General features: G+C 34.5%; 3 protein-coding genes across 4 annotated transcripts; 2 read left to right on the top strand and 1 right to left on the bottom strand.

Moving 5' to 3' along the window:
* Positions 1-3,248: 3,248 nt before the first annotated feature.
* On the top strand, positions 3,249-6,999 carry LOC131930383 (spliceosome RNA helicase Ddx39b). 2 transcript variants are annotated; one of them, XM_059286842.1, is made up of 10 exons: positions 3,249-3,324; positions 3,814-4,022; positions 4,109-4,236; positions 4,435-4,711; positions 4,814-4,932; positions 5,659-5,790; positions 5,955-6,064; positions 6,171-6,315; positions 6,490-6,637; positions 6,909-6,999. In XM_059286842.1, the coding sequence occupies exons 2-10, from the start codon at positions 3,821-3,823 to the stop codon at positions 6,920-6,922; spliced, it is 1,275 nt and encodes a 424-aa protein (XP_059142825.1). In that variant the 5' UTR covers positions 3,249-3,324; positions 3,814-3,820; the 3' UTR covers positions 6,923-6,999. The 2 variants fall into 2 exon arrangements, with proteins under 2 accessions (XP_059142825.1, XP_059142824.1); XM_059286841.1 differs by lacking the exon at positions 3,249-3,324 and adding an exon at positions 3,522-3,652.
* Positions 7,000-7,922: 923 nt separating this feature from the next.
* LOC131930386 (ubiquinone biosynthesis protein COQ4 homolog, mitochondrial-like) lies at positions 7,923-17,194 on the bottom strand. The gene is made up of 6 exons (XM_059286850.1): positions 17,007-17,194; positions 15,603-15,764; positions 12,131-12,227; positions 11,673-11,775; positions 11,119-11,342; positions 7,923-8,145 (listed from the first exon to the last, which is right to left on the bottom strand). The coding sequence occupies exons 1-6, from the start codon at positions 17,110-17,112 to the stop codon at positions 7,956-7,958; spliced, it is 882 nt and encodes a 293-aa protein (XP_059142833.1). The 5' UTR covers positions 17,113-17,194; the 3' UTR covers positions 7,923-7,955.
* A 642-nt stretch (positions 17,195-17,836) lies between these two features.
* LOC131930379 (uncharacterized) lies at positions 17,837-21,435 on the top strand. The gene is made up of 2 exons (XM_059286836.1): positions 17,837-18,373; positions 20,440-21,435. The coding sequence occupies exons 1-2, from the start codon at positions 17,901-17,903 to the stop codon at positions 20,549-20,551; spliced, it is 585 nt and encodes a 194-aa protein (XP_059142819.1). The 5' UTR covers positions 17,837-17,900; the 3' UTR covers positions 20,552-21,435.
* Positions 21,436-22,741: the final 1,306 nt, after the last annotated feature.

Genomic DNA, 22,741 nt, shown 5'->3' with positions numbered 1-22,741 from the left:
AACATTCCCGTCAACTCAGTCATGTCCATTACATTTTAAGAAACGGCGGTATCTTTCTAAAATATTTACTGAGCTAATTTAAGTAGGCCTTTCATTTTTCAATTAAATGGCATTGAACATAATAACTTCAGAGACTATCATTGACGACTGCCTGCGTTGCATATGAAACATCGATTGGACTATGGGGGGAAAAAAATGGGCAAAACCCTATTGAAAAATAAATACAAAGGCGCAAATGGGTATGAATAGGGCGCACTTTGCCTAAACCATTACAAGACAAGCATAATTAGATTAAAATACTCAAATAAAGAGAAAAGTAGGTAGGCCAAAATGAACTTGGAAAAGACAAGTCGTCAGTGAAACGAAGTCGGAATTTTAATGTCATGGACCCAACTTGGAGGAACCGCCGAAAACCGAGTACAATGGAGAGGTAAGGGTGCTTCACTATTTCCTACAGGTTACCCACAGGAATGATGATGTGTACTATTCCCAGTTAGTGAAGGAAAACAAAAAGAATCAAACCCGGGTGAAATAGTTTGATTGCTCACTTTATTTACTTAAAAGTTTGGGGATCCTTGTGATCTCAATGGCATATGGAGGGTTGTGACGTGACTGACTTGTTAAGGTGACATCATGGGGAGGTTTTTAAAAAAGTGAAATCATAATTATTATTATAACACCATACTGAGATTTTAAAATTAAAACTAAGGGGTCGTCCATAAATGACGTCGCTCTCGTAGGGGGGGGGGGGAGGGGGGGTCCGTGATTTTGTGACGGTGTGTGATGAGGGGGAAGGGGGGAGGCTCAGATGGTGGGACGTCACACTTTTGCATTATAAAAAAGCAATGTTAGAAAACGAATTTTAGCCGTTATTTCGCGTTTTAGAAAACTGTTTCAATAAATTGTAATAGGAATTGGTTAAAATACTCTATGTTGAGAGAGTTCAGACACGATTTTGGAAAAATATCGATGTTTTAAGAAAAATTCAACTGCAATTTTGAGGGTGGTTGTATGCTGAGGTGTGACGTCATTTTAGGAGGGGGGGGGGGGTTGGCTTTTTGTGATGATGTGTGACGGAGGGGAGGGATAGGTAAAAATCGTAAAAAAAGCGTGACGTCATTTATGGATGACCCCAAAGTTATACTTAGAAAGTATGTTGAAAGAATAGTTGTAGGACTATTTCTTTCCAACCTCAACCACGTCTTGATATTATTAACCGGCCCGTAATCTGAAAGACCTAGATCTACATCCGACAAATAGTTCAGGCTACTGAATTATATCGGCTCCTGTTTAGCAGTATGGATATGCGTGTTGCAGGCTAAAATCTCTCCATGTAAACAAACACAACCTCAACTCTATTGTCCAATGGAGCTACCTATTTAAAAGCGAAAAGTCAAGGCTGGGACATAGCTGAAAATACAACAGGAAACAACAATTTAAGTATCAACTTTTATTTCAGCTATAAACTGCCACGACAGAGCTGAATGAGAACAAATTAAAAACCCACGGCAATTCAATAGTCACATTATTGAGAATAGTGTTGCAGTGTTTCTTCCAAAAAAAAAAAAAGGGGTGGGCTAAATTTTCCGGGGAGAGGGCGGACACGAGTTAAAGTATATAATTTCTATATAAATTATATTTCGTTCGGGGTACTAGAATTGCTTATAGGGGGTAGAACCCCCCCCCCCCCCCATCATAAAAGAGATGCCTGAAAGTAGAAACGTAGTGTTGGATGAGCTGGCCTATACAATTGAGTCTATACTATACAGTCTAGTATTAATAATAATAAATATAAGAAAATAAAGCCTCCAGTATTGAAGTCCTTGGATTTAAGGACATAGTTTCTTCAAGGCATCTCTTCGGGGGGGGGGGGGGGCAGAGCCTTCCTGAAAAAAGTCTACCCCCCCCCCGAACGAAATGGAATTTATATAGAAAATATATACTTTTAACACTGTCCGCCCCCCCCCCCCCTGAAATTTTAGTCACTGTCCCCGTCTCCCGTCCCCCCCCCCCCGAAAATTTCAGGTGCACCCCCGGAGAAAAAAGTCTGGAAGAAACACTGATTAAGGATTCAAAATAAATGCACCATGGTACTCTTGCTCTTGTGATTGCTATTTGAATTCTTTTGCTGACAATATATTACGAATATATAGGTTATATTAAAATTGTGTATACTCCCGTCTTGATAAAACATAGCTCTACATAAATGTAAGCTGGCTATCTAAAATCACGCGCTTTGCTTAGATTACCATGATAGTTAGAAGTCAAATTTCGTAACTCAACTTTGACCTATTTGTACTGGGGCAAATTGTTTCAAAGTTCGCATAAAGCTACAATGAGAATACTTTAGAATCTACATTTAAATCTCATTACATATTGAACTGGTCGTTAAAATGTTTCAAAAGTTTCAAGTCGTTCGCCCCCCCCCCCCGTAGTTAAAAATGTCTGAAAGAAACATTCAACATAGTGTTATCACCACCCTCCGCAAATTTCTATATTTCTGATGTAGGCCTACTAAAATTATAAAATGATGTATATAAGGCGTTTATGTGACAATATATATTTCGATTGTGGTACATTATTATAATCTATATGCCTTACATTTAAAGATAACTATTTTATTTTATTTTTCTATGGATAGGGTCTGTATAAAAGCGTATTTTTATAAGTTTTATCCACCCCCTAAATTGCATTAAAATCTCAGACTACTAAATTTTCAATAATTGTAAACTTAGTCTACAAATAGTAAACTTTGGCAATAGACCCATCACTTTTTTCTATCACACTTCCTGGCAGCGATTGAGCGAATACAGATCTGTTCGATTACACATTAGGCCAACCCTCTTCGGGTTAAAACTATCGGTTATAATATCGTCTACTATTATATTGCCTAGTAGAACTATATAAGGAATAGTGATTTCTAAATTTTTAATTATAACCAAGAGTAGCATTTTTATCAAAAAGTATATTTGTCACCCACTCAATAAAGAAATTAGCCAACATTAAAACACTGTTTTAACTAATCCCGAAATAACCACTTTGAAGATTTTAAAAGAAATTAACATTTTTGTTTGCACTGGGGGTAGTACATATGAAATACCGTTAGTCTCTAGTATTCTCTAGATGCTACTTCATAGTATAGTATTGCAGGAATAATTTATAAAATACTCCACTTTTTTAGGCCTAGCCCTATGTGTCTAGACTTGCAGTATCGTTTTATTAATTTTTCTACGAATACGTTCAAGCGAACCACGCCGATTTTCACGTGACATCACATCCGTTCTACTTAAGAAGACGCTTTCATTCCCGAGGTGGATCATTTAGGTATGGTATGAAATTGAATTATCTTTATCGAAACAAAAAGTGTTCCATCTTAAAATTACCGGCAACAAGTTCGGAATAAACTTCTTATTAGGATTCAGGCTTGTATTATGCTCGATGGGCTAAGACCGCTTAAGATTTTATGGATTCTGGTTCTCGCACTAATATACGTTGTACCGGCATTTAGATCTAGTCTAGTATCCATTTTTACTTAAAAGAATTTTTATACCGAAGCTAACTTTTCAAACCATGGCAATTTCCAAGCTATTCAATGTTCAAACCAAGCTTATCAGTAGCCCCACTTTTTACAATGATTTAGACATGTTTATTGGTAAGTTTGCAAGTCTAACAAATTTGAACTCATACTTTTGCTTGAGCATACCTTGCTTTGTTTCCGCCATCTTTAAAATTTGTAAAAATATGAAGAAAAATCTTAAGGTAGAGATCTTTAGTCGTTTCTGTAACGTTTAATTCTAAATGCTTATGTTTCAGATTTAAAATGGCTGAAGATAGTGTAATCCTTGATTATGATGATGAAGAAAATGAACCAACTGTAGATGCAGCAGGTGGTGATGGTCCAGTCAAGAAAGATGTTAAAGGAACTTACGTTTCAATTCACAGCTCAGGATTTAGGGATTTTCTTTTGAAACCTGAATTACTGAGAGCTATTGTTGATTGTGGATTTGAGCATCCTTCCGAAGGTAATTAAACTAAAATTATACTGTAGCTAGAAACATTCATTGACTTTGTACCTAATTTCTCAAAATGACCGTTTTTGTTGTTACAGTGCAGCATGAGTGCATACCACAGGCAATCTTATCTATGGATGTCTTGTGTCAGGCCAAATCTGGCATGGGTAAAACTGCTGTGTTTGTACTTGCAACACTGCAGCAGCTAGAGCCTGTCGATGGACAGGTAACTATTTTATTCAAATGTTTTCTTTGGCAAAATGATGATAGATTATCACTATTAGGCTAGAGTTCTGATTTTGCATAGCAAATTTTTGATTGTAAATAGTGTGCTGATTGCCATTTATAATTTTATTCTTAAGTACCAGAATGTATAGAACTAACTTAAATAAAATGATCCTTAATGCTGTCATTTCATTTTCAGGTTTCAGTTTTAGTGCTGGCACACACAAGAGAGCTTGCTTTTCAGATCAGTAAAGAATATGAGAGGTTCAGCAAGTACAACAATAATGTAAAGATTGCAGTATTCTTTGGTGGTATGAATATTAAGAAAGATGAAGAGGTTCTAAAAAAGAATTGCCCTCACATTGTAGTTGGAACACCTGGCCGTATTCTTGCCTTGGCTCGGTCTAAAGTCTTGGCTCTAAAAAATATCAAGCACTTCATTCTTGATGAGTGTGACAAGATGCTGGCAGAAATTGGTATGTTTGAAATAAATGGATCTGTTGTTTGAAATTGATGTATCTATGTTGTCAACCTGCACTCTTTCCATGTTTTGTACATGTTTTTTTTCTTGTTCACAGATATGCGCAGAGATGTTCAAGAAATATTCCGCATGACACCCCATGAGAAGCAAGTGATGATGTTCAGTGCCACATTAAGCAAGGACATCCGCCCAGTTTGCAAGAAGTTCATGCAAGATGTAATTTTCTCCAATCAACAACTTTCCTACTATCAATGTTTCCAAACTGTCAGCGGAGGCTGAATACATCATTGCCATGGTCAAGCTCCATTTTTGAAGCGCTCTCATGCTTCATTTAAGTTACACTAGTTACAGAATAATACATACACTCTTGATATCTAGTTTTATCAAGAGATACAAAGTCAACGTTAATCTTGATTAGGGACTGCCACCCAGTGCAGATTAGGCCTCAGAAACCTCCTGCGCTGAACGCGGGGGGCAAGCTGGGTCTTGTAGCTTTATTTTTTACATCTAAACCCACCTAGACACTATTTTTACTGCCACCTGCAAATCAGAAGTACATACATATCCAATTTACACCTCCCATTTTGGAATGAACCGGAAGAGAAACACGGAGATCCCCTTGGATGTGCCTTTGGCCTCCCACATGCATGGGTCCTTGGTTGTGACCTTCTGGCAATTACATCGCAGACAACCTTGTCATGATGTCCACTTCTGCTGAAATGGTTGAGAGATGGTTTTTTTTGTTTTTTGTACTGTTCTTTATATATTTAGTATTTTGTAGGGTTAGCCTGTAATCTATTGCTTACATGATTTGATTCCCTATGATGATAATTGGAATTACCAATTGAACTCAAATGAAATTAACCACCGCGGCATTTATTACCTGAGGGAATATGCTTATTGTAGCTAAGTTAGGTTTTCACTAACAGCCTCTTTTCACAGCCCATGGAAGTATATGTTGATGATGACTCAAAGCTAACACTACATGGTTTGCAACAACACTATGCCAAGTTAAAAGACAATGAGAAAAACAGAAAACTTTTTGAACTTCTTGATGTGTTGGAGTTTAATCAGGTGAATGTTTTTATTTTTCTTGAGTTTCCATATGATGATAATTGGAATTACCATTTGATATAACATGAAAGTATCAACCGCGGCAATTACTTATCTGATGGAAACAAACTTCATTTCATACTTTTGGCCCTTGCAGTTCTTGTAATATTTTATATGTTCTCCAGGTCATTATTTTTGTCAAGAGCATCCAACGCTGCATGGCCTTAGCCCAACTTCTGCAAGAACAGAATTTTCCAGCAATAGCTATCCATCGAGCCATGACACAGGAAGAAAGGTAAAGTAAAAAAAAAAGCATGTTATGTTTTTATAACGCTATACATTTCTTACACATTGCATTGTTTAAGAACATTATGTCAATATTCTACCTCTGTTACTTACAGATTGTCACGCTACCAATCATTTAAAGATTTCCAGAAAAGGATCTTAGTTGCAACTGATTTGTTTGGAAGAGGCATGGATATTGAAAGAGTCAACATTGTTTTCAACTATGATATGCCTGAAAACTCTGATACTTATCTTCACAGGGTAAAAATTGATATATTCATTGAAAAAAATAATTGTCCTGTGATGAAAACTGGAATTACCATTTGATGTCATGTGATATTAATCTTGCGGCATTTTTTCTGAGGACTACTTATCTTTATCCTTGTCCAAAATTACTAGTTCTGCAACTAAAATTTTGACATGGTATACTTACAGGTAGCCAGGGCTGGTCGCTTTGGAACTAAGGGGCTTGCTATTACATTTGTTTCTGATGAAAATGATGCTAAGATATTAAATGAGGTACAAGAACGATTTGAGGTCAACATCACAGAGCTGCCAGATGAAATTGACATTTCCTCATACAGTGAGTTAAGCTATTAACTTTATATAGCTATTAAACTTATCAAATTTACAAGGCAGCAATAGTTTTTGCTTTAAATAGCATGTCGTATCTCTGGGTTTAATGTTTATTAAATTCGGTCGTAAGATATGCTACATTACCTGAGGTACACAGACCTTTTAAAATGCTAGCAATAGCAGAAGTTCTGCTCCCCTACATTTGTAATTTGAAAGTATAACCTATCTGAGGCTTGACATGTATTCTCATTAACAATTTTTAAAAATTTCTCTTGCAGTTGAAGGTCGTTAATGAAGAGGATGCTGATGGGATCAATTCTGGGTCATTTGTTTTAATATTTTAATGTAAATAAACTATTTTAATCATGACATTTTTGTTGTTAGTATATTGTGTGCAAATTTTAGTAAGCCCTAGTTTATTCATGTGTTGCTTGTGGTACCTCTTTAGTGTGAAACCATTATATAATACTATTGAATATAGTATTCTTTATATGAAGTTAATGACCTTAAGTCTCATTAGGGAAATTATTTTTTTTTGTGTAAGTAGTGATTTGTAGCTATTTGGCTATTTTAACCCTCAATAACTATAGTAGTATAGGAATTAAAACTTAATTGTTAAACTAGAGAAAATATATTGAAAACTAATAGTGTAATAGCTTAAATATTTATCAATAATTTTCCGGATTGTTAAAAATTAAGGCACTTTTAAGAAAACCTGTAGTGTAATCGTCCATTTTTGGTGTGATTAGATTTAGAATGGTAAATACCTTATCTCTACTTAGACAACAGATTCTCAAGCAATAGTCTCCCTTTCTAATGTATGATTTTACGGGGCAGATGAAGTAGGGTTCATAGTTTAACTTTAATGACCTGGTGTGGTCACCAGTATTGTCCTTACCTTCTCCAACGTGAATTCACGTTCAGGCGCATTAAAATTAAAGGTTTGAACTGCAGCTAATATTTGATAATTAAAATGAATTTATTTTATAAAATTAATGCCAAATTGCAGGATTGATTTGTTGTAGATTTAGATGCCCAGTCACTAAAAAGTATACTTGATCAGTCCCATTATTTTTTCTTAGCTTGTGCTGCCTCTCAGCTTTAGATTAAGATATTCCCCTTTATTAAATATAGTAATCTAATCTTCATACTGTTTTAAAGACTAACCGTCAAAGACTAAAACTAAAAGATCTTGCAGAACAGACAGTAATTAATAAACTATTTTAAGCATTTAATGTTCAAGATCTGTATCAACATTCAAAAAATATTCCATAAGTACAAATTTATATGAAGTGAAGCTATTAATATTATTTATTTTGTCATCTTTATTTTGTCATCGTATTCTTTCCAGTTTTAACTAATGGCACAGGTGCTGGCTCCACATTTAACTCTTTTCTAAAGTCACTGATGTCTTGTTCCCAGTGTTTTTCAAAGTAAACATTCATTAAAAACTTGGAGTTGTAAGCTGACCGAATAGCCCATGGCAGGTATATCTCCATATACTTTTGCTTGTGTCTGGAACACAAATTTTCTTTAATCAACAATTAATATCTCACCTGCAATTTTTATAACTAATAATAACCAAACCCAGGGTTCCCACGCAGCCGGGAAACCGGGAAAAAACCGGGAATTTCAAGATTTAATTTCCCGGTCGTGAAAACCGGGAATTTCGATGAATAACCGGGAAATATCTTTAAAAACCGGGAAATCTTGCTTCCCATGGTTTTTTCTTTCGGGTGTCGCGAGATTTGAACCGGGTTTAGGCCTATCCAATCGCTAGTCTCGCCACATCTCGTGACCTAGTTTTGGCGTACAAAACTAGTCTCGCCGGTTCTCGTGGTGCCTCTTTACCGTTGATCTGTTTTCCGCCCATCACACACGTGTACATGGTACATCTACTGCTATGCTTGCTTAGGGTTACCCATCATTGGCGTGACGTAATTTTTTTCATTGGTTTTTTTTAGGATTAGTTTAAAATTTAGTTTAGGCAACACGTGATTTTTTTTTAACTTGCCGTAAACTCGCCGTGTAGTCTAGATATTGACCTAAATAAACTGTATTAAAAGGACTAGGATCCCGCGCGAGTACAGTTTTGTTTAATATTATTTTAAGGATAACCGTTCTAGCAGACTATTTAACTGTTAGCCAGTGATACTGAATTTGGGAGAAACACAGATTTAAAAAAACAACAACGAAATTTGCAAAGCCAGCCTTTCTCGCGTTCATAAGAAAAAAATTAAAGGCTAGTGACGTCACCAACAATGTGAAATGCGTAGATGGGTCAACTACAATTATTTCATGGGAGGGGAGTACCTGGAGTAAATAGGGCTTTCTTGAACTCACTGTGACCCCAAGTAGGCCCACGCGTTCATACCGCAAGGTGGTTGGGGGGGGGGGGGGGGAGATAAAGTGACGTCATCAGCTATCTCTAATAGTAGTTGACGTATGCTATTGGCCTTCACAATGACCTCTCCACGTTGTCCAGTTGTGGGGAAGGGGGGATGCTATACCGTCTAGGCTTTTGAAAAGCATACATATTGATGTATTTACTATTGTCTTAAGTATGGGTCTGCTTGGCTTAGAAGTTGGTTTTTATTTTTACGTTTTTTTTTTTCTTATTCAAAATACGATTTATTTTATATAAAAAAAATGCCACAGGATCTAATTTCAGTTACTCCGGTTGATCTCATTGGGGGTCGTCCATAAATGAAGTCACACTCGTAAGGAGGGGGGGGGGGGTCCGTAATTTTGTGACGGTGTGTGATGAGGGGGAGGGGGGTGTTCAGATGGTGTGACGTCACACTTTTGAATAATAAAACGGCAATGTTAGAAAACGAGTTTTAGCCGTTCTTTCGCGTTTTAGAAAACGGTTTTAATAAATTCTAATAAGAATTTATTAAAATACTCTGTTGACAGGTTTTAGAAAAAAATATCGATGTTTTAAGAGAAATTCAACTGCAATTTTGAGGGGGGTTGTAGGTTGAGGTGTGACGTCATTTTAGGGGGGGGTCTGGCTTTTTGTAACGATGTGTGACGGAGGGGAAGGGGGGGAGGTAAAAATCGTCAAAAAAGCGTGACGTCATTTATGGATGACCCCTTGTCTATCAAACTAATGTTTGTTAATATTAGGCTTGTTTAAGTTTTAAAAATACAGGTACCTCTAAGAAACGACATAAACATTAAGTGGAAAACAGTCCGAATGATCATTATAGTTTAAATAAGTTCAATTTTGAAGAAAAAAAATTTATTTTTGTGTGCTTTAAAAAAAATGTCTCAGTATTATTTCATAGTAACAAAAACTTCTTTTATTTTAGATATTAGCTATACTAAGGTATTCATTAGTACAATAGTAGCAGTGAGAGATAATTTCAGACTTCTTGTCTTTAAACAAATTATCTGCTGTTTACAGTTTGTTGGTTAGGTGAATAACTACACACTTTTGGCTGACTACTTTATTGAACTCAATATAGGAAGTGCTAAAATTAAATAGGCCTACTTAGATATGTTACTAACTGAAGTGTACATTTCTACAACTTTTAAGATAAGGTTTTAAATTGTGACTACTATTAGCTTAACTTATTAATTGTATTATCATAAACAGTTGTTTTGTATTGGGGGAGGTTCTAGAAATGTAATATTACATTATAATGATTATGGGATCAAGATGGGTCTACTATTTTAAACTATTTTTGTTACATTCACAATCCTTTAAATATTAATTTTTTTTTAAAGATTTTTATAAAGTTAAAATCACGAAAGGAATTATTTTAAAAAATATAACATGATATTATTAATATGAATCAAATGTTTTAAAAAGTAAGTATTTTTTTAAATTTCTGACGCAACATCAAGTTTCACAGTTTAAAAATTTCAGTTTTGGGATTTAATTTTAGGATATGATTCACTTTAAAAAATGAGTGCCCCCCCCTAAAAAATGTCTGCTTTTTTGTGGTTTAATTAAATTTAAATTGGCAAGTTCAATGGTTATGCGCGTTGAAATTTATATGTAAAATAGCAGGGAATTTATACTTGAAATAGCAGGGAATTTCTTGGAATAGCAGGGAATTTTCTGGTAAAAAATTTGTGGGAACCCTGCAAACCCTATAAGCTTGTTAAACCCAGGATTTGACTACTATGGCAGACTCAAACATAGCCATTTAGTATTTTCACTGTACTTAATACTACTTGATAAACAAATAGGCCTGGTTACAAAATGTACATATTTAATTAGACGAGGGATACATATCAATGCCCCAAGCTTCAGATTGAGACAAGGTTATGTTCTAAATCTACTAAGGCATCATGGTTAAAAATATGTGTGCATTTCTCTTCATCAGAACCTGCAGACATTTCGAACTCATTTTCAAAAATCTGAATTTAGATTTCCTTAATATTTTGATATTAAACACTACGTGAAATTGAATTGTTACGGTATATATATTGCTTAGAAATATTATGCCACAAATGTCTTAAAAAAATCAAGCTCACTTAGGTCCTAATCTTATGGGTCCAAATAATGCAGCGGTTATACACATTGGTAAACCAGTCTGAATGGCTTCAAACCACTTAACAGCCACCTCTCCAAGCATGTTGGGAGGCATTCCCAGCAAAGTGTGCACCAGATCGTGACACTGTCGATACCTCAGCATCACATACATTAGATCAACATCATCGACAAAGTTTACAGGTCGTCTTGCATCAGGGGAGAATCCCTACACAAATATAAAAACAACTAGATAGTGTGCCAGTATATTAAATCTATAAACATGATTAACATGGAGATATGAAACTAAACCTTAAATTTCTTTTAATAGTGATAGTGAATGTACACAACAAATGTTTTTATAGCACCTGAATGTTGATTGGATTTCAATTAATTTCATGACCAGTAATTGCACCTGAATGTTGATTGGATTCCAATTAATTTCATGACCAGTACACTACAAAACAGGTAATCTGTACTTCGCAGGGTAGTGCCCAGCAACGGATGGCGCTACTGACCTCTCATGTAATTAAACTACGGAATAAACAATTAAACTTACATTTACAGATAAGAATTTCCAGTATTCTTTTCCAAATGTACCTTCCGGGAGTTTACCTAAATAGTCAACATCCACTGTGTTTGTTGTGATGAGTGGCTTTTCTCTAAGTAAGAAAATATATATAAGAATTAACCTAATGCCATTTAACAAGCAAAATAGGAATTGCAGAAGCACTTGACAATTCATCAATTCAAAAAAAGCCTTGCATTCATGGACTCTACCTGCAAAATTTAAGTTATAATTTACTATCATAAAAGAATAACACTAAACCATCAATACAATAAAAAGATGTATAGATCACATATTAATTTTTTTATCCAGCATTATCTTTCATCTGACCGATAGGCTTTCCTTGATGTAGCAGCCTGATTTTAAATTATTTTACAAGTAACAGAACAATGAGGTACAAGCAGTAATGTACATATCAAGAAAGGATAATGTAATACTGATATACATACTCTAAGATTTGCCTTCCTGTGGCATCAGCTAGCATTTTCTTATGCATATACCTTAATGCAATGGGTCCTGTAGTTTCACCAAGAGCACAGATCATGTCTGAAAAATACATTGATAATGATATATTTATTATGAAAATAAATACAAATAATCAGCAACCTTGGAACATGAAAGTAGGCTAATTACAATTAGAACTGGCTTGGACGAAAGAAAATATTAACAGGTGCAATTCCACTTCCACACATTACTTTTCTTAACATTTAAAAAATATATAAAATAAACATTACCATAATATTTAATCAGGGTATAAATGCACACTATATTTATATGATGGTTAACAAATACAGAGATATTTCACAAAACAAAATGCAATTTTTAAATATATAACTTTTATTACAAAAACTAGACAAGTGGGGCAATTCCAAACCCAATATGAAAATTAAAAGATAAATAAATTTCAAAATTTGTAAAAAAACATTTTTCCCCCTGGAAACAATTTGGCAGCGACTCTTCATCAGAGAAAGCCTCACTTTCTTCCTCTGGAATTCTAATCTCCTTAGGCAGCCTAACCTCCTTAGTCAAAGATTTAGAACAACAGGCAGCTTCCTGATCTGCAGATTATTTTTTTTGGTTGCCTTTTTTTTATGCATTTACAGCTTTCTCTACTACCTCTGCCTCCAATCTTTCAAGGCATTCTTTTGAAGTAAGACCCTCCCCATAAGCTCTTTTGATTGCCTTAGCCAGCATTAGTGTTTTTGAAATAAAAAAATCCTTTATTGAGTCATTATTGGCTGCTGGTGTTTCAGCAGGTGGCATATCAGCCTGAGGTGGTAGCTCATGAGTAATAGGCCTACCACTATCATCACTTGTTGAATCAGGCTGCTTTTCTGGCTCATAGAGCCTGTCCAAAACTTCAGCTGACTAATAATTTGTAGAAGGAATTTGCCTGGGGTCAAAAGGCTTGATACCACACTTAAGATAGCCAGCCTTGATATTTTGGGCAGACAAGCTTTCATTTTCCCACAGCTGCTTCAGAAGCACAGGGAAATCTCTTTAGATAGAGCCATCCCCAAGTTCTGCCGTGCAAACTTTATAAGAACTTTTTCCTGAGATGTTTTTTGCAGGCCCATAGACATCCAGTAGTTGCACCACATGCGTAGAGTTAAATCGCAATTTGAGCAGAATGACATCATTGTCTACTGCACATCTAATAGTGGCGATACTCAAGTGCGATGCATTGCCATCCTTAATCAGGAAAACTGGTATTCACTCAGGCAGTGTTGCCAACAAAAATTCACAAACCAGTCATGTAAACTTCTGGTGTCCGTCCACCCCTTCTCACTGACATTTATCTGGCACAAGCTGGCCCATTAAGTGTCCAGTTAAACCATAGGTTTTTGGCTGCTTACAGAACATAAGGTGGCAGCATCAGTCTGTCTGCTCTGGTACATTTCTACACAGTAATGGAGCCCCTACCGGAACCACCAATGAGCCGAAACAGGTGAATTATTTCTTTCACTTTCATCAACATTACAGATCCTCTCAGGCTTGTCAGAGAGGTCATTCACCCCCAGTGTCTCATGCAAAAGCTTGATCTGTTCTTCACAAATGGTTTTGTTTGCTGATGATTTTGCAAGTGATTTCTTCAGTTGTTCTGGGATGCGGCATGTTAGCTGCGGATGCCTTTAGGAAGCTTCAGACAGCCATTCAGATCCTAGCAGGTCAGCAGTGAAAGGGTCTCCTGGGTCTCACAACGCGTGAGGCCGAATAGCCATCTGCCCAGGATTGTTAAGCAGCTGGCCAATTCAGTTTCTTCATCGGCAGTTAGTATTGTATTTCTGCCAGCTCCCATCTTACTGTAGCAGCCCCTGACTTGGTCTCTTATGGTTGCTTTTTTAGGCCTTAGAGGGTTGCATCTTTCTGGCAGCCCATTTTACCACTGATGACCTTTTCAATTGCAATTTTCATGGCCTTCTTGACATAGACAGAAGTTTTCGTTTCTTTCTTTGAACCATTCTGAAATGAGAACAAAATTAAATATTAATACTACTGGCCCAGGCTTATGTAATGCTAATAAGCTAATTACTGCTGTGTGTATTGGGAGATGTTTGGCTATAAATATTGCATAAATGATATAGATACAGTAAAAATAATAATAGATAAAGAAATAAAAGAAGTCTGGGGCAATTTTTCCTGATTTATTTTAATAGCAGTCTTTTTACAAATCAATACTATTTAAGTACCTTTTTATAATCAAATCATGAGTAGTGAATTACAGAATTAGTTACAACCAGTTTAAATTGTTTAAATAATAGCTAAACCCTCTACATAGTATAAAAACCAATCTGGGAATTTCTACACAAGAAAGTTAGGAATTGCCCCACACCTACTATTGAAAAAAAAATGCTTTCCTGTTCTAAATTAATGGCTAAATCTAGCATCATTTATTGTTACTATGAACAAAAATGATTAAGCTTTCATTAAATCAATGAAAAATCAACAACAATAAGAAATAAAAAAAATAAACTATTTTTACAAAGTGCAGAGGTTGTACTTACATATCGTCATATGGATGTTTGAAGATATGTGTGCAGATTGAATTAAAATTCTTGCTCTGATTGTGCATGAACGCTTCTTTAACAGAAAGTACAGAAAATGATATCTTAGAAACAGAAAATAGTTAATTTTTTATTCAAATTTACTCCCTTTTAAAATACACAGTATTCAGTATATAGGGTGTGGAATGACCCCGGGTTACCCTATTTATCCCTTTGTGTTAAAAGCCTTGCATCAATCATATTACTAAAAATACTCTGTAGATAATGGAAATCAATGCAGAGCTAAGTCCACCAGATACAGTACAAAAGAAAAGCAACAAACAGCAGAATTTCATGATTCACAGCATCACAAACAAAAAATGTCTAGTTTAGCACTGAGTGAAAGATTCATCTACACTGTTATGAAGTCATCTGTGATATTGATTGGTTGGTATTGATGATGATGACTGCAGTGAGAGGTTTAAATTAAACGCCAACACAATTTCAGCTAGGCAACTTTAATGGTTACTACTTTTGGTATTGTCTAACTAGGAAATAAACTTGAACATCAATAGTGACCAGCCTTAGGGGCCAGCCCTATCACACATTAAAAAACATAAAAATATGACTACATCCTAGCAAGCCTAATGTTCAACTGTCCTATCTTTCTGGCCCAAACTTCACCCTGGGTTCCTTAACCCCTGCATGACCCTGGCAGTCCAGCGAGGGAGAGGGTGCGGGCACCCTAACCTGCACATAGCTACAGGGGGGGGGGGGCAGGGATGCATTGTGTCCCAGTTCAGGTGTGGGACTGGAGGTGTGGGGAGGGGCAGTACACGCTGTCGCAGTTCAGGAGGGGGGTGGGGTAGATACCAACTAGCTGTGGGATGAGGGTGGTTGGACTCAGTTATAACATACACATTTTTTTTTTACCTACCATCTCTGGCTGGGTTCAGCAAACATGTTATTCCAGATCCCAAGGCCAATAGAGATTTTTGAAAAAATGATGTTGTGATGTGTCCAGGGTAAAGAACATCATACTTCTGATGTGGATCAGGATTTTCAAACTGAGAAGAATCTTGAGCCGTTTCGGCTGTGCCTAAACAATATATTGAAATTGCTTAATTATTTAATTTAACTAATTGTCAGCTTTAAGGTAACTGTATGAATAGTAATAGACCTGTAGTGAATAAAAATTAAAGCAATAAAATAAAAATTTAAAAATGTTATCCGAAAATTTTTGGAAACAAATAACTAGTCTATGTTACGTTGTCAGAAAATCGATCATGGAGTTTGTTTTATGGAGCTTGAGTTTTACAAAATGAAAAGTGAAACATCGGGTTATAATTTAGGCTTGATGAAAATAAACAAAAATGTAGCCTTAAACTCAAAAAAACTATTTTCAATTTCTCTGGATTTGGAGCTTTTATAACATTGATTGTAAAAAGGCCAAGGCTATTCCCAGCCGGTTGGGAATAGTCATATTGGGGCTATTCCGACTGGGAATAGCTCCAATACGACTATTCACAGTCTGCTGTCATTTCATGCTAAATAGGACTGGGAATAATATCTTACAATAACAAAAAAGTATAGAAAAAGAGAGCAGTGCTATTTTTATTGTGTTATATTTTCATAAAAAAATTACTATGGTTTAAGTTAAGTTTAGGCTTTAGGTTAATATGAGCTATAGGCTATGTAGGTAGTAGATGATCAATTATGCACTAAATCTATACTAGATTAATAGCCTAGATGTAGCTTTTTTAAAATAAATAATACTATTATTAATTATGCATCAGTTTAGTTAGTAGTTCACATCATTGCTATTCAACTGCCAATTAGAGGCAATTACCATTTAAAATTCACATAGGACAAATATCTAGTGAAATAAGTTTTGTGTTTCGGTTGTGTTTATAATAAAATACGCTCAACAGAAGGTGAACGTGAAGCAGGGAATAAAATATGCTAAATGGAGTTTTACCGAATAATCTACTAAATTAACTAGGCCTAAATATTACTAAATAAATTAATAATAAATATTACTAGGCTATAAACTAGTATAAACTACAAACAAATTTTTTTAATTTAATCTACCTAGTCAACTAGAGATTAGATTCTAGATCTAGACTAGCTAGATTCTAGATCTCTTGACAAAATCTAGAATAGTGAAATAGACTATTAAAAAATTTAGTATTAGGCCCTATTAATCCGCACTGGAATAGAATTATGAATTAACCTTCTAGTTAATTTTTTAGTATGTCTAGAATCTAGATCTAGATCTACTTCTTAAATTAAACAATAAAGTTATTCTTAACTTCTAGATCTAGATCTGAGAATACCTTACTTAAATTTCTCAGGTTTTTTAGCCTAGTTGCACTGGCGAAAGCTTGACAATATAATAATCTACAATAAGATGACTTGATGAAGTTCGTGCTGAGTTTGGCAGCCATTATTATTGAGGTTCAGAGGTCATGTCACTTGGGTCTAGGTCAGGTCATACTCAAAATGAAAACAAACACGACCGGCAGGATTTCGTTAGAGGAAATATCTCCTAAACGAAGATCGTTTAAATTAAAATAACAGTTTAAAGTAAATAACTATCTTATACAACTGTCGTTGACTAAAATAACAGATTAATAGAATTAACTCAATGAAATAATTAAAGTTCAGCCTATAAAGTTTTGCAAATCCAAGTTACTCTAACTTACACAACTATGCATTAACTACACTCGACTAAGATAACAATATTCAATATGACTACTGTCCAACTCAAACGTCCCGAATTGCAAAGTAAACAATATGCATTTATTTAGATCTATATAGATCTACTAATGTATAATAAAAGATTTTGACCCTTGTCAGTTTATTACAAATAAATTTGGGCATAACTGTAATGTATTTCTTTGAATCAGTGTGAATTTTAAAAGGCGAGTATGTTTTAAAAAAAGTATTAACTAAAATATATGGAAACCTAACTAAAATTATAGTGTCAAACTGCGTCTAGATCTAGATCTATATCTTTTTACTCAGTATAAACTTATAGTAAAAAAAAACAAACTTTCGTTAAAAATAATAAAAAGAACACATAGTGTCAAGATACTTTATCGGTATGCTGAAATTTTTTATTTAGTTTGCTGTAATTAGTGTGAACTTTTTTTGGACATCGCAATCAGAGGATCTCATTGAACTTAAAAATATGTTTGTTTTACAAACCGTTTGATAAAAACATTAGAAAATCATGTCTTTTTGTTTTAGCAGAATGTCTTCTTGTTTGAGAACATTAAAGATACACAAGACATGTAAACACATTCACGCGTCGTATTCACATTTTACAAAGATAAAAAGAACGCAAGACAAACTGAAACTTACATCAGCTGTTTTTAAAAACGAAAGTGAAGATAAAATCAGATTAAACATTTGCCATAAGCTCCACTATCAGTTTAAACATCACTTTAACTCATCCAGCAAACTTCATGATGACAGCATTGACGTGTCTGATAAAACACAACATGAACTAAAATCTAAAAAGTTGGGAGATTTTGTACCTCGTCTTGCAATCTTGTACAAGTGTAAAATATGTGGAACCAGAAACAACCATACATTTTCTAAAAAATCTTATGAAGAGGGAGTTGTGATTGTGAAATGTTCTAAATGCCAGAGTAACCATTTAATTGCTGACAATTTGGGATGGTTTAAAGATGTTAATAAAAGGTAGGCCTACCTTTTAGCCTTTTTAAAAATCAATTTTAAAAGCCCATGTGCGCACTTCTGTCTCTCTCTCTCTCTTTCCGCAAATTTTTTTCACAGGCTATCATATCATAATATCAGTATCTTCAGCGATATATGGAGAACTTGATACAAATTTTTGTTGAAAATAATATGTTGGATGTTTTAAATGTAGGCCTATAAACTAAATTTTTTTTTAAAGAGGGAAAATAAAAAATAAAGGCATATTCAAATGTAGAAACACAATATTAATTATACAGCCGGAAAAGTGTTTATAGTCATGAGAAGAACGTCATAAAACAACGTCACAAGCCACATGTTAACACTGTGGAAAGTACACAAAACTAATGGCATCATCTTCTGCTTTTAGAATATAAAGAAATGAACTATTCCATTCAAAATTGATTTAGATCTGAATTCTATAAATCTACGTATTACTATGTATCAAGACGTAGTCTACGCTATGAAGTATATACATTTTTCTGGGTCAAACTTTTAACAATTTCTTTAAAAAACAACATAATGACCATTGAATAGCCGTGTTTTTAACAGAATCATTTAAGTCTCTTAATCAGTGTGTGCATTTAATATGGTCTTCTGTTGACTGATAATGTTTATAATTTGGTTTTAATTTTTCTAGTAAGTATTGGTAGCCTATGTTATTTTAAATGTGTCAGATTTTTAGCTATTTAGTTATTTCTTTGTTCTGTAACTGATGTTCAACATGTAGTAAAGCACATTGCGTTTTGACCAATAACTATTTTATAAAATATTTTTTTCAAACATGTATAACATTAATTAAAATATATAGGCCTAGGCCTTGTTTAGTGTTATCATAAAAGCTAGCAGTACAATTATTGGTATTGGATGATGAATTAACAATTTATGATAAAGTGATGTTATTATTACTTTAAAATAAATAGTTTTTTCCATTCTGATTCTCCATAATGTTTTTTTTTTTTTTTTTGTGGCTGGTATTAGTATTCTTATCTTGAAACTTATCCTTATCTTTAATCTTGTGGAACAGCATTATAGGAAATATAGATTGAGGTTGAACCTAATCTTAGTCAGGTCTTGTCAGAGGGCAGATCAAACCAATAATTTAATCTATTTAAATTTAATAATTTAAACAGTGTAAAATTACTACTGATTACAATAAGTTCTTTCAAAGCCATGCTTTCCTAATAATACAATTAATAAATTTGAAATCTTCTTCAGTGTTATTAATTTTTATTTTTTTATTATTGGAAGGGATTCCCTCCAACACAATTAAGTATTTCATGTCAACTTTTATGCACCATATACACTATCGACTCCAATCTGAGCCTGCTTTTCTTTTTGGATTTGCTTCCGTAGCCTTTGTCCAACCAAGAACAAACTACAAGGCAGCAGTTGTTTGATTTTGTAGTTGTCTTTCCTAGAAGAACTATTGTTCCCAGCTATCAAGCCTCATCTGCCTGGGGGTTTGAACTCGAGTTTAGCAGCTATGAGCTTTACTGACTCAACCACGCTGACCCCAATAAATTTGAAATGATATTCTCTAGCTTTAATCTTGATCTATAAGTTTGAAGTCTTGTTACCATGAAATCTGCATTAATACTACCATTTGTAGTACTGTTCTATTACTCATGTATTTAAACTGTGAGTTTTGCTGTAAGCTTAATCTTAGTTTTTGGAGAACCATTACCTGATGCATACAATATAGCCTACATAATTGAAATAAATTCTTGTTCTGCTTAACTTATCAGTAATTCCAGCTGTTATTTCCAAACTGTTACTTATCATAATGTATTTTCATAAGCAACATGTATCATGTTGTATATTGTATATATGTTATAAAGCTAACTATTTCTTTTATTTCTTATTGTTTGATCTACTAATTGGTTATGATTGTATATTGTTCTTTTAATAAAATATATTTATAGTTATTTGATATAAATTATAATATATAATTATTTAAATATTGCAAAAATTAAAATAAAATCAGTGGCATATTTTATTTTTAATTTTGTATAAAAGAATTTTAATACAATTATATTTTTTGTTGACAGAAATATTGAGGAAATTTTGGCAGCTAAAGGTGACGAGGTGACTAGATTAAAAGACGTAGACATTCCTAAAGAGGTGTTGGAGGAATTAAAAAAGATGCAACAAAAGGACTGAATCTTGTTATTCACATGCTAAGATACTATTCTATTACTATGTTGTTATTATTCCTAGAAAATATCTGCATGATAAAAATGTAGACCAGCAGTATCATGAGGTCAGGATCTGGGTGCTATAACATATAAGATGTGATGCCATCACTTTTTTTTCTATTTTGTCTGCCTATATTTTAAAGAATTGCAAAATTTACTAACAAAGAATGTAAAAATAAAATATCTCAGAAGAAGGGAGGATGTAACATCATAGCTAAAATGTTGAATTTTTTAAGGGTGTATGTGTGGTATAACCTTGAGAAACAACTTTATATCCAAATTAAAATATGAACAATGGTTTCTACTTGTATTAATCAAATTGTTTCGGTTCTTCAATCTTATTATATTTATAATGTTATGACTATAATAAATAGTTCCTTTTTATATCAAGATAATAAAAAGTGCTTATTATTAATACCAGTAAATAACATTCAAGATAACACTGACATTTTAAATTTAGCATTTCTTTTTACCTTTTATTGTTTTATACTCAAGTATGTTTTAGGTTTTAACAACTTCTAATATATACTGTGTGTCACATTAAATAAATTTAATATGGTTTCATCAGTGTATACATTGTCTCAGTATACACAATACAAGACATGAACATTCATATTTATTGTTTTAAAAATACATTTTTACTGAATGTGAATGCCTTACTTTTGTACTGGTAGAATGCTGTGGATAACTCAGTCGTTGTGTTTTAAATTTTAATGTATTTGGGTTCAATTAAATGCCTTAATATTTAGATTATGCTGTTTCCTGCAAATGTAACATAAAAATATTCTATAAAATATGTATATAGACATTACTTTTGCTGTTTTGAATAAAGTGAAAAAAAAAACCCACCTAAAGGATATAACCAATGTGAAATTTATTTTTGTGAAATAATAATGTGTATTATTTATCTATATGTATTGTAAGGTGTATTGTAAGGCTGGGTCTTCCTCCTAGTAGTAGTAGTGAGCCTTCTGCATTGTGTGGTTCATTCTTATGGAATAGTTCTAAACTACATGACCACATGTATGGTGCCTATACAGCATCACTAAGCTAGACAACAAAAATCAAAATGGTACTTGAAAATCTTTTTTTTTGTTCTTAGTCAAATTCTTGGGGGGGGGGGGGGGGGGGTGTCGATAAACAATATCACACCCCTTTTTGGACCCCCACACATACACACATCACATTCTTTGTTTTTTATTTAAAACTCTTTCTTAACCGATCTGGGTTAAATCTCACTAAATACACAGCTGAGAATCTTTTTTTTTTTTTGTATACAAAATGACTTGTATTAAGATAAAATACACGTATAAGACATTTGTGTTGAGTTATATGAAATTCGGGTCCAGATAAAACCCGTCACTAATCATTTTTTCTCGGGGGGGGGGGGGGGACTTGATATTTTCGGGGTGGGGGGGGCGGACTTAGTTTTCTGGGGGGGGGGGGGGTGAGAGAGACACTGGTAAAAGTATATGTTATCTATATAAATTTCATTTCGTTCGGCGAGAGGGGGAGCGGCGGCGGTAGACTTTCTTCAGGGTGGCTCAGCACCCCCCCCCCTCCCCCCACACAAAAAAAGATGCCAGGAAGAAGCTGCCACTAATGCAAAAAGTGCACTGGCGAAGATTTCCCCCACTTGTGACCTATTTCTGAACTACTGAGTAGACAAGATAAATGACAACATACTGACAGGGCGGGTGTGTTCATTAACTTGTTACTATATAATACGTGGGGGAAAAGAGGGGGGGGGGGGCTCTTATGTGACAGTTAAAATGAGGGGACGGCGGTTTAATTGGTCAGATGTTTGTGACGTCATTACGAGCGACCACACAACCAACTGGGAACTAAACAGTGCAGACGTCCCTCATTGTGGCGCGGTTAGGGCTGGTAAGTAGGTCACAACCAGTTATACTGCTCAATAAAACCTGCATGAGCTATATGACTGGTTGGTGACCTACCTACCAGCCCTATTACAGGGCGTCACCGCTCTAGTATTAAAACAAGATTTAAAAAAAGAAGCAAGCTGGTTGAGATTCACCTCATTGGCGTTTTTAGCCTGCGCAACCATGGACATTGAGGCAGTGTATCTTTCGGACATTTATCTCACGTGGAGTGTGTGTGTGGGGGGGGGGGGGGTTCACTTAAAATTTCCTGA

This window comes from Physella acuta, unplaced genomic scaffold (genome assembly GCF_028476545.2).
Source record: "Physella acuta isolate Inbredline_101_S28 unplaced genomic scaffold, ASM2847654v3 ptg001766l, whole genome shotgun sequence".
In the NCBI taxonomy this organism is placed as follows: domain Eukaryota; kingdom Metazoa; phylum Mollusca; class Gastropoda; family Physidae; genus Physella; species Physella acuta.
The sequence above is the reverse complement of the archived record's forward strand: the minus strand, read 5'-3'. Positions and strand labels throughout refer to the sequence as shown.

Bases quoted from the DNA above. Each gene is read 5' to 3' on its own strand.
- LOC131930383 (XM_059286842.1), top strand. From the start codon at position 3,821: ATGGCTGAAGATAGTGTAATCCTTGATTATGATGATGAAGAAAATGAA. The intron at 4,237-4,434 runs GTAACTATTTTA...TTTCATTTTCAG, and splicing joins TAGAGCCTGTCGATGGACAG to GTTTCAGTTTTAGTGCTGGC. The intron at 4,933-5,658 runs GTAATTTTCTCC...CTCTTTTCACAG, and splicing joins GCAAGAAGTTCATGCAAGAT to CCCATGGAAGTATATGTTGA.
- LOC131930386 (XM_059286850.1), bottom strand. From the start codon at position 17,112: ATGGCTGCCAAACTCAGCACGAACTTCATCAAGTCATCTTATTGTAGA. The intron at 12,228-15,602 runs GTAGGTAAAAAA...TGTATTTTTCAG, and splicing joins GCTGAACCCAGCCAGAGATG to ACATGATCTGTGCTCTTGGT. The intron at 11,343-11,672 runs GTAAGTTTAATT...ATATTTGTGTAG, and splicing joins GGAAATTCTTATCTGTAAAT to GGATTCTCCCCTGATGCAAG.
- LOC131930379 (XM_059286836.1), top strand. From the start codon at position 17,901: ATGTCTTTTTGTTTTAGCAGAATGTCTTCTTGTTTGAGAACATTAAAG. The intron at 18,374-20,439 runs GTAGGCCTACCT...TTTTGTTGACAG, and splicing joins TTTAAAGATGTTAATAAAAG to AAATATTGAGGAAATTTTGG.